Source organism: Ursus americanus, chromosome 9 (genome assembly GCF_024610735.1).
Source record: "Ursus americanus isolate L20-20 chromosome 9, mUrsAme1.1.p, whole genome shotgun sequence".
Taxonomy (NCBI): domain Eukaryota; kingdom Metazoa; phylum Chordata; class Mammalia; order Carnivora; family Ursidae; genus Ursus; species Ursus americanus.
The window spans coordinates 9,036,192-9,047,754 of NC_142135.1; the positions used below are offsets into that span (position 1 = coordinate 9,036,192).

At 50.8% G+C, this 11,563-nt stretch overlaps 1 protein-coding gene across 2 annotated transcripts in view; it reads right to left on the reverse strand.

Annotated features, from left to right (window-relative positions):
• Nucleotides 1-11,563, reverse strand: part of TG (thyroglobulin) — a 244,261-nt gene that overhangs the window by 193,886 nt on the left and 38,812 nt on the right. For both annotated transcript variants that reach the window (XM_087864600.1, XM_045812195.2), the window contains 3 exons: nt 10,727-10,883; nt 9,043-9,267; nt 2,133-2,282 (listed from right to left, as the gene is read on the reverse strand). In XM_087864600.1, coding sequence (XP_087720726.1) covers nt 2,133-2,282; nt 9,043-9,267; nt 10,727-10,883 — 532 coding nt within the window. The remainder of the gene's footprint in view (nt 1-2,132; nt 2,283-9,042; nt 9,268-10,726; nt 10,884-11,563) is intronic.

Genomic DNA, 11,563 nt, shown 5'->3' on the forward strand with positions numbered 1-11,563 from the left:
GTCCCCGTGATGAGATCAGTGCCATTATGAAAAGAAGAGGCCACAGGAGACCCCTCACTCTGTATGCACGCACCAAGGAAAAGGCCATGTGAGGACATAGCCAGGAAGAGGGCCCTCATGAACCTGACCATACCAGCGCCCTGATCTTGGACTTCCTGCCTCCAGAACCATGAGAAATACACATCTGTCACTGAAGCCACCCGGGCTGGGGTACTTTACATGTAGCAGCCCAAACCGACTAAAGACATGCTCAGAACCATTCTATGAGTGAGGTATCGCTGGCCCCATCTAACAGATAAGGAAGCTGACATTCAGAGAAAGAACGAGGTATGGCCTCAGTCACGGTGTCAGTATGAAGGAGGGGGAACAACCTGGGTCTGGCTGGTGCCAAGCCTCAGGCTCCTCCTCTGGTCCCCGCCATTACTGTAGCCCCCCACACGGCCACCCCATAGACAAGGATCAGTACATTGCATTGATTCCTTTTCAAGAAAACATTCCTCTCGGGGTGCCTGGGTGGTTCAGTCGGTTAAGTGTCTGACTTCGGCTCATCAGGTCATGATCTCAGGGTCCTGAGATCGAGCCCCTCATCGGGCTCCCCACTCAGTGGGGAGTCTGCTTCTCCCTCTCCCCCTTCCCCTCCCCCTGCTCATGTTTCTCTCTCTTTCTCAAATAAATAAATAAAATCTTAGAGAAAAAAAAAAAGCATTCCTCCAGCAGTGTGATGACACTTTGAGTCATCTCAAACCCGTGACTGAATCAACGTGTGCAAGCTGAGAGTGGTGTCCGGATATCAGGGACACTCTCCATTCCCGGTGAAGAGTTTCATCTCCAGGCGGAGTATCAGATTCCTGGCCTATAAAATCCCTTTGGTTTTCTTAGAATTATCACACTATTACCACTGTTCTCCTAAGGAAACTTACCAAAGAAGGTGACTTGATCTCTTTGGATGAATTATTTTAAAATTCTAAAATCGATTCAGATTTAAAGCATTAATGGTTTGCTTCACGTTAACAGGATTCCAGACTAACACGAAAAGATGCATACCACAAGGCAAGTGGTGGGTCCTTGCTAGGAAAAACCCAGCAATACCCAGGTGACTGTCAAGTAAGTAGGCCAAGTGAAATCACATGACATATGGGAAGGCCACACGAATGCTTGGGCCTAACAAATTTATAGAGGCAGAAAGGGAATATGAGTTACATACTTGTAATGACTGTGGGTGGAAAATATCTTCCATTTCTCAATCTGATAAGGTTGACTTACAAAAATCAGAAGTTTCGGAATCAGCCAATGCGAAGATCAAACAAAGACCAGCTACGTCACCTGCTAGTTGAGTGACTTTGGTTAAATTGCTTCTCTGAGCCTTCTTATCTGTAAAAGCTTCTTATCTGTGGGGAGCCTGATGAGGGGCTCGATCCCAGCACCCTGAGATCATGACCTGATGAGCCGAAGTCAGACACTTAACCGACTGAACCACCCAGGCACCCCCAGAGGAATGTTTTCTTGAAAAAGAATCAATGCAATGTACTGATCCTTGTCTATGGGGTGGCCGTGGGGGCGGGGCTACAGTAATGGCGGGGACCAGAGGAGGAGCCTGAGGCTTGGCACCAGCCAGACCCAGGTTGTTCCCCCTCCTTCGTACCGACACCGTGACTGAGGCCATACCTCGTTCTTTCTCTGAATGTCAGCTTCCTTATCTACTAGATGGGGCTAGTGAAAAAGCTGATAATATTGACACAGAAGAGGGTTTGATAGGATTTAATGAGATAACACAGGTAAAACGTCTGGCCTAGATCCTGGCAGAGTACAGGCATTCAGGGGTGGGGCCCCTCTGCTTATTATACTCTCTACCCAGTGGTTCTCCATGGTGGGCAACTGTGTGCCCAACCAAAAGACACTCAGCAACGTCGGAGACAAATTTGATTGTTACAACTTGAGGGGAGGGTGTACTACTGACACGTAATAGGTAAGGGTCAGTGATGTCCCTAAATAAATATTCTGTCATGCATGAGGCAGTCCCCAAGAGGAATGTTCTGTCCCCAAATTTCAGTAGTGCCAAGGCTGAGCCACTCTGCTGTGTCCCCATTGCATTGTAGGGTTTCTCTTTCACACCGGGACCCTGCAGAACTTACAGTGCATGGGGCTGAAAGCTCCAGGGGAAATGGTCGTTCTGCCCATGGGACATCGGATGCAGGCCACGCTCCCTGCCCGTTCTTGGTAGAATCCAACAGGACAGGGAATACAAATCTCCTTCTGAAAATAGCTTCCTTCAGGACACTTAACTAGAAAAGATACACAGAGAAATGATGTTAAAGAGAAGACTCTTGCTTTGTAGCTGTAACCTCAGAACACACAGGGTATGTGAAATCCCACCAGCAGCACAAGGGCTCATTCATCTAACAAGGGCCCGTTGAGACTGCTATGCGCCAGGTTCCCACATTCAAGGCTAAGCTGTGGGAATGGTAGACAAGGTTCCTGCTTTCCAGGAGCTGACAAGAGTAGGATAAGGGGTGTCGGACAAGAACTTCAGATATGGGTAAAGTGAGGCAGGAGAGGAGCGCATCTTAGGGAGGAAACCCGCTGAAAGGTGACACTTGACACCAAATGATGGGGAGGACCGTAGGCAAAGAGCGAGGCGGGGAGAATTCCAAGCAAAGGGAACCACAAGGGCAAAAGTCCTGAGGTAGGAATGAGTTTGGATTATTCAAGGAATGGAAAGAAGAAGCCAGACAAAGCCAGCTACGAAGCTAGAGCTTAGCAGACAAAGGGAAGAATGGCATGAAACGAGGTTGAAGAAGGACTTGAAAGATGAGGGTCCAATCCCAAAGTCAGCATGGGATCACCGCCTTCAGGGAAGAGCATGGCGGAGCGCAGCCAAGGGGACAAACTCTGGAGTCATCCAGATTGGCTCAAATCTCTCTCCCCGCTATCCTACATGACTTTGGATTTCTTGGAGGCTCCATTTTCTCCTCTGTGAAGTATTAATAATACCATCCCATGGGAACGCAGTGATACGTACCGAAGACACAGATCATCATGCCGGACTCTTATGCGTGCTCAGCAAATGGTCATGACTTTTATAAGTTTTTGTTTTAATTCCAGTTAACTCACATTCAGCGTTATATTCATTTCAGATATACAGTATCCTGATCCAGCAAATTCACGCATCGCCCGGAGCTCATCGCGACGCATGCACTCACTCCTTAATCCCCATCACTATTTCACCCAGCCTCCCACCCACATCATTTTTATACTTGAGGGAGTCCCTCCTTGGAGCCAGCCTCAGTACCCATTCCTTCCGAATGGGGCAACAGCAACAATTCAGCACCATCATCTTTGACTCGGGTGGCCTCTCCCTGTTGATTGGTTGGTCATCAACGGCGTTGCTCAGATCTGGGACCACAATGAGGTGAGATCCCAGGGCGCAGGATTTACAGAGGCCCTCACTGTTGGGTTGTTGGGTTTCTGATTTACTCTGAAATACCACGTGTGACCCTGAGGGTGAAGCCTCCGTGCATCTGGCCCCCCAGAGGCCTCACTGGCCTCGTCTTCCCCTCCCAGTGCTACCTTGTTCATCCACAGATTCTCAGAGCTTTCTGTCCCTCTGGCGCCCAGTCTTTCTTAATTTGCTTCCTCTCATATGACATGGGCTCAGAAACCAGAAACTCCAGCTGGAGAGACGCATATCTCATAAGAGTTCTAAGTTAGGGTCCAGGAGCTCTGCTCTGAGGAAAGTACATGAACTTGGCCACACTGATTCTAAGGGCTCAGAGAAGAGGTGGGAAAAGGAGGTTCCTTCTGTTTTCTTTCTTAGTTCTGGGTTGTGTTCCCAAGAGATTGCCAAACGACTTCCAGAAGAAGTGAGCTGTTCCCCAGTGAAGGTGGGGGCTGGAACTTCGTCCACTCCTTGGACACGTTCTCTGGGCCTGGCACTCTGCTGTGTGCTTCATGGACGTGACCACGGCACGCCCGTGAGTTAGTATTTTAGCCTCATTTCTTTTTTTTCTTTTAAGATCTTATTTATTTATTTGACAGAGAGAAACAGCCAGCGAGAGAGGGAACACAAGCAGGGGGAGTGGGAGAGGAAGAAGCAGGCTCCCAGCGGAGGAGCCTAATGTGGGGCTCGATCCCAGAACGCCGGGATCACGCCCTGAGCCGAAGGTAGACGCTTAACGACTGCGCCAGTTTTAACCGCATTTAGCCGCATTTCTCAGATGAGGATGCTGAGGCTTGGGACATTCCTGCATGACTCCCTAGTACGCTTTTCTGCAAAGGGCAGGGGGGAAGTAAAATTAGAGGCTATGCCAAGCCTGGGGTCAGACTGTTTCAATGTGTTACCCCAAGGTCCTATGAGAAAGGCCCCACCCTCTTCCTAGACTGGAGACAGCTGGAGCTCAAAGTCAAAGCAGACCAGGAGGTAAGAGGGGAAAGAGGTGGGAGCTAAGCCCCATTCCCTGCAAACCAAAGCCTTCTCTCCATCCACTGGTGCAACCACCTTCCCTCGACCAAGAAGCAAGCCCGGGCATGTGGGACGTGGGGCCAGTGTCAGCTTCACCACCGCTCCCTCCAGAGTGCACACGCACTCGGCACGTCTGAGTAAATCAGAAACTCGAGACACAGCTTGGAAACTGAGCAATGTGTTTTCCGGTCTACCCTGAGCAATTAATACCCTCCCTCAAAGAGCGGGGTTTCATTACTCCAATGAGTCAGGTCGCTGATCGTCTCAAGTATTGTAACCTCAGGACTGTGACTGTGTTTTCAGGTAGTCTCCAAAGTCATTGCTGAAAGAAAACAAAGCCTTTTCCACCAGCTCGAGGGGTCCTGCTTCCAAACCCAATGGCAGGGTGCAGTGGACGGACCGAAGAAAAGAGCAGGGACTAACTTTTGTCGCAAGCTCAGTAACACATAGGCCTCGGGACTGCGCACCGGGAACCTGCGTGCTGTTTCTCTCCGCCTGTGTCGTCAAAGCCTTTCCACCCACAGGAACACTGTGTAAGTCAGCGTGAGGCAGAGGCTCGAGCTCCCCCCCTCCCCCAGTAGGTGTGGGCTCTCAAAGTCCCCCTCCATCCACAGCAACAGGCTGGCGCTTATCCATCAATCAACTCCCTCCACGAACTCATCAGAAACCCCTCTGGTCTCCGTTCCCTCCGTCACAAAATGAGACAATATGGCCTATTTGAGTTTGAGAGCTTCACAAAACTTCCGGGCCACACTAGCCCTCCTGCCAACCTGTTGCCATGGGCCCCCAACAATGACAGACAGGTCTCTGCTGAAGAAAGACATCTGCGAGGAAGTGTAAGAGTCCTTCGCTGCTTGGCCTGCTCTGCTCAACCCCATACCTGGCTCAGTCACTCTCCAACCCGAAATCCTCCCCCGGAACCCCCAGCAGGCCGCCCCTGGCCAGCGCCAGGCCCCTCCCACCCTGGCTCCTGCCTATCTCTCTGGACCCCACACACCACACTCTCCAGCCATATAAGCCACCTGCACTGTGCCCCTACAGCAATAGCTCTGCGACTCCCTGCACCAGTCTCCACTTCCGGAATGCCCTTGAGCACCCTCAGCACGGGAGCACATGTGCACACACACAGGCACACGCAGGCATCCGCACCAACGGGCACACACATCCCCCCTCGTCTTGTCTGTTCTTACCTGAGCAGCGATTCCCACGCGGCTTTCAAGATTGTGCGCGGACCCTGCGACCCCAGCACGCCCTCCCTGACCACCCTGACGGCGATGTCAAAAATATTTCTCATTGATATCTAGCTGGCTTCTCCTTTACCTCTTCCCCAAACAGACTGTGAGTTCTTTGAAAGCGGAGCTATGACCTTGGCCTGCCGGAGTATGTAACCTGGTGTTTAACACCTGATGACGCTTTGACAGAGATAGAGACAGCCAGGGAGAGAGGAAACACAAGCAGGGGGAGTGGGAGAGGAAGAAGCAGGCTCATAGCAGAGGAGCCTGATGTGGGGCTCGATCCCAGAACGCCGGGATCACGCCCTGAGCCGAAGGCAGACGCTTAACCGCTGTGCCACCCAGGCGCCCCCTGATGACGCTTTGAAAGCTTGGATGGATGGACACACGCACTGACGGCAAGAAGGAAGGAAGAGGGAGGATGGAAGGAGGGAGGCGACAAGATGGAACGTACTACTTTAAAAAAAAAACATAGAAAGCTAGCTCTGTTATAAGAACTTGTAGTGAATGAGTCAAAGTTAATGCTGTCTAGAAAGGAAAATGGAAAATCCAGACAATTTCTCTGAGACTCTCCTTAATGGACAGAACTGGTATGAAGGCTACCAGCAGGTCATTCTGAAGGGAAGCCACATGGTTGGCCTTGAGGCCAGAGGGTGAGCATAACTGACCCTATCAAAGCTGCAAGCAAAGCCCTTAGCTCCCTGCGGTGTCCGTTCCCAGGTACAAGCTGCCATGGCCACATGACTCACGGGAGGTGGACATTCCCACTCACCCCCGAGTTACTGCCCTCCAGGGGAATCACACAGATTAGCCCCCCTGAGATGACACACAGACACCCTGCTTCATCTCCCCAGGACAATGCTCTGCTTGTAGCCTCGCAGCTGCGTTCCAGATGTGCCTGAGAAGGAGAAAGAGCCAACAAGAATAGATCCAAGAATCCACGGGCATGATTTCACTAGGAACCCCCTTGTTGAGCAGAGCAATGTGTGATGCAGGGGACAAAGCATCTGGAAGCAGTAGAGAGCTCAGTTTGGATCCCAGCATGGCCAATCAACAAGGCCGTTTGTGGAGAGCTCACCACGTGTGAAGGGATACACTTGTATTGATGACATGATGTTGCAAACCACGACCCCCACGGAATAGGTATTATTATCCCTAGTTTTCAGATTACGCCAAGTGAGGATAAGCAGTGTCTCAAGAAGCCACACTGAGAAGGTGCTGGAGTCAGGACCTGAACCCACTTGGCTTCCAAGAGCAATTTCCTAATATTCTTAACTCTATGTCCCTGGCTCCCTCATCCATACTATGGGATTAATAATACCTGAGCCTCTGGACCAGAGAAACGCTAGGAAGGCCCAGCTCATATTAGAAACTCAGTAACAAATAGATACTATCACTGACGCTGGAGAAAATCCAGAGCTTTCGGTGCTGCTTTTGTGACTTCCATTCCAGACCTTTCTAGCTATTTGGAATAAAGAGGTAGGGCTCAGTGGCATGATCAATGATTCCTCTGAGTCAATAAAAAGCTACGGCAGGTGAAAAACAGAATGTAGGTCTATCTGGAGCCAGGATTGGCAAATTCCAGCCCATGGGCCAAATGCAGCACCTTCTGCTTGTAGATTCTTGCTGCTGCTCCTCCAAATGGACCCCCCAACACACTACCCCTCCCCCCGACACACACACACACACACACACACACACACACTTGGCAGGAGGGCCCAGGGCTCTTCCTGGTAAATCTAAGAACACAGGCGTGGGTGTTCTGAGCACCTCCGTCACTCTGACCCTGTTTCACCCACCCTGACAGGTGGCACCTTCCACTCCTGCTTCTGCTTCTTATCCTCTTCGTCTGGGCAGCTCTGTGAGGTAGAAAGAGCATGAGCTCTGGTCCCAGAGGACCTTGGGTTACGCACCCACAGATGATTGGTTTCATGAACCTGAGTCCCTCCTTTAAGTCAGCCCTGCTCTGGGCATGACGGACCCATTATCTCATTTCATCTGAGCCTCAACCTTTTCATCTGTCAAATGGGCCAATGATGTGCCACCAGGGCCCATCGTGAGCGGTAAATATTTGTGAAAGTGCATGCTAAACTGCAAAATTCTCTATAAATATTAGCAGGAAGTGGGGGCGGTGGGTGCACTTCTGGGTTTCTGTGTTAAGATTCAGCTGCGTCTTAAATCCAACGTGGAGTTTAGAACTTGGCCTGGATTTCACAAGAGGAAAGGCCATGTAGTTCTTGTGTTGCAACCAATATAAATAATGGAAAAATAAATAACCAAGAAACATCTTCCCTTTCTGCAGCTCAGCAACAATATTCCTCTGTCTCATGCCACGGGAGGTGGGGGGCGTTGGGTAGGCTTCCCACCTCAAGCCCTTGGAAGTAGGAGGCAGAAAAGTCGGCCACATCCTGATCCACGGGAGCTACAAACACGGTAGGTTACACAGCAAACAGAAACTGGGTCTAACCAGCTGACCCAAAGATAGGGACAGCACCCTGCATTGCCCAGCTATGTGTGACCACCAGGGTCCCGAGAAGGGAAAGATAGGGTCCCAAGGAGCTGTGACCATGGAAGTGTCCAGAGAGCTACAGCACCACAGCTTCAAAGATGAGGGACGGAAGTCATAAGCCAAGGCATGTGGGCAACATCTAGACCCTGGACAACTCAAGAAAATAGATTCCCTCCAGTAGGAACGTAGCCCAGCTGACACCATGGTGTTAGCCCTGTAAGACCCGACTCAGAATTCAAACCTACAGAGCTGGACGATGTTAAATGTGGATTGTCTTAGGGCACCGAGTTTGTGGCGACTCGTGACGGTGGCCAAGGAGACTCATGCAACTGCCCTTCAAGAAATCTGCAGCTGTGCTCTTGGGGAAAAAAAAACTGCCTCCAAAGCTGCATAGGGGAAGGACGAGGAAGGACAACCCCAGTGAGCCCTTGCCAGGAATCACCTCCCCCAAGTGGCGAAGCCCTGGGCTGCTCAATGGTCATTTGGACGTGGTGGTGAGTAACACGTGGCCATAACCAGACTAAGAAATGCCGGTGGGCATGCAGGGCAGATGCCAGCCTTCTCCACAAAGACAGCACAGCCCAGACCCCAAGGTCCAAGGCTGGCAAGAAGTAAGAAGAAGGATCACTTCTGTGATGTCACCTCTGGTTTCAGCCACTACCTGATGGGGTGATGACCACATGCCCACGCACAGCGGATGATAGAGAGGCTTCAGCCAAACAACGAAACGAGTGATTCCCCACTCTGTATGTGCAGAGTGACCTGTGTCCGGCACTCTGGTGGCCTTTTCCACAGCCACACATATCTGAAAACAGCAGTCCCAGGGGAGGGGGTGGACCTACCGCACCCCAGTGGGTCCTGAGTGGCATTGCTGGTAGCCAAGACTTGGCGAAATCCTTCCAAGCACCCAAACCATGTCCTGGGAGAGGTGCCAAGGCGGTCTCCTTGAAGGAAATAGATGGAGGTGTCTGCTGGGAATGTCTTGGAATCTAGATGAAGCTGGAACCCTCCACTCTGGATCAGATCTGTGAAGCGTCCAATGAGATCCTTGCCGACTAAGGCTTCCTCTGTAAGACACGGGATGAGGCAGGAGTGTCACCACTGTTCTCTGCAAGGGCCAAGGGGGACCAAGGGGCAGAGCCACCCAGAATGTCCACATGGAAATGAGATATAAGCGTTACCTGATTTTTCATTTTATAGAGGGAGAAACTGAGGCCCATAGGAGGGGACAGATTAGCCCAAGCTTATATCAGAGTCAGAAGCAGGACTGGGACTTTAACCCAGGTCTCTGGACCCTGTCATTTCTGTGGCATCAATATGATCCCCATTGGTGCAAGATATTGTGTCTTGAGTCACTAATGTAAGGTGTCCCAACCTTTGGCAAGCCACGATCTCTGAGCCTCCGTCTCCCCATCTGCAAAATGGGGCTGGCAATGCCTCTCTTGCAGGTGGTGAAGAGTAAAAGAGCAAACGTGTAGGCGGGGACCACTCAAAGAGCAGGCCTAGCCTCCAGGCAACGCAGCCTTCTGTCTCAGTGCTTGGTCAAACACGGAAGAGGCCTCCAGCTGTTGATCTGTAAGTATTTCCCAGGAAGGAAGCTGAGGAGCGTCACATCCGGAGCTGGGACAGATTCCCGCACGCAATGAGCGTTCACGCAACAGCAGGCTCTGTAAAGCCAGCCCAAGGCCTGAAAGCACAATCGTCAGCAGGCATGCCAGAAAGAAACACCTCCTCCTTTTTCAGCTTCACACATATCTGAACCTTCCAAGCTCTTTCCAGAGGAAGAAGACAAGGACCCGATTCCTAATGCTGTTTGGGGCCTATTATTGCCACGAGGAGTGCAGAATAACAGAGATCCAGTCTGCATCGCCCCCCCAGGTCACACTCTGGCCGCATTTTCCAGAAGCTCCCCCTCGTAGAACACAGGTCACGCTGCAGCCAGTGCTGACCCTGGGTATTTGGTCACTGGACGGTAGGAGCGCAAAGGGGGCTCCCCACCCCCTGGTCAGCAATACGGACTCCATCTACACTGGCTCACAGCACCGTCACACAGTCCACTCTGCTCCTCCTTCGTGAAGCCTTCTACTCTCTCAATGCATCCGCACACCTGCCCCACTTGACACGGTGTAACTAACAAGGGGTTTAAATAGCGGAAATGGTCCGAGATGTTTTATAATCAAGTGTGCAGAACGTAAATTATAAACCAATTCAGATCTGCCACCCCCTAATTCTCCCCTTCTTCACACCTGTCTTCCCATCTGTGCCCAGGAAATCAAGAGAAGAATTAGAAACTATCCACAGAAGTGCAATTGTGTGCTATTATTTGACTCTAGTAAGCTACTAGCAGGACACTATTGATTTTTATATGCTTTTTAATAATTGGCTCTTCCAAGGGCCAGGGCATGATTCTCTCCTTAGATCCTCATGGGAAGGCATTATAGGCGCCACTGGCTCCATCTGACAGATGGAGAAACTGAGCCTCAGAGAAGCTTCATAATGTCAAGGCCACAGCACAGCCAAACATACCAATGTCATGCAAATCAGGAAGAGAGGCCGGTGGGACGTCCTTCAGCTGCAACTTCCACGTGACGTTCACTCCTAAACGCTCCCCGGCCAGACAGTCCACCCGCACCGTGGATCCGTCACAGACAGGAATGGAAACAGGGGTCCCAAATGTCTTCGCCTATGTGGAGACAGACGCCTTCAGTTCAAGAACATAGAGTCGCTGGGGCGCTTGGGTGGCTTAGCCTGTTAAGTGTCCGACTTTTGATTTTGGCTCAGGTCATGATCTCAGGGTCGTGAGATCAAGCCCCAAGTTGGGCTCCACACTGCGCGTGGAGCCTGCTAAAGATTCCTTCTCTCCCTTTGCCCTCCCCGTTCACACTCTCTCACTCTCAAAATATATATATATATATATATATATGTATATATTTTTATTTTATAATGAGAGAGAGCGTGAGAGAAAGAGCAAGCACAAGCAGAGGGTAGGGGCAGAGGGAAAGGGAGAAACAGACTCCCTGCTGAGCAGGGAGCCTGATGCGGGACTCGATCCTAGGACTGCAGGATCACAACCTGAGCCGAAGGCAGACGCTTAACAGACTGAGCCACCCGGGTGCAATCCTCACCAAAAAAATAAAAAATAAAAAAATTAAAATTAAAAAAAAATTAAAAATTAAAAATAAAAAGAAAAGAACACAGAGTCAGGAACCAACTTTGCTGAGCCTATACCAGGTGCCAGAAAGTGCTATATGTTTCTTCCTTCCACCCTCCTTTCAACCCTACCCCATGGGGCAATGCACTACTAACCCCTCTCCCCTCAGTCACCCGGCACAAATCAAAGCTGAGTCCCGTTCACGCTGGACT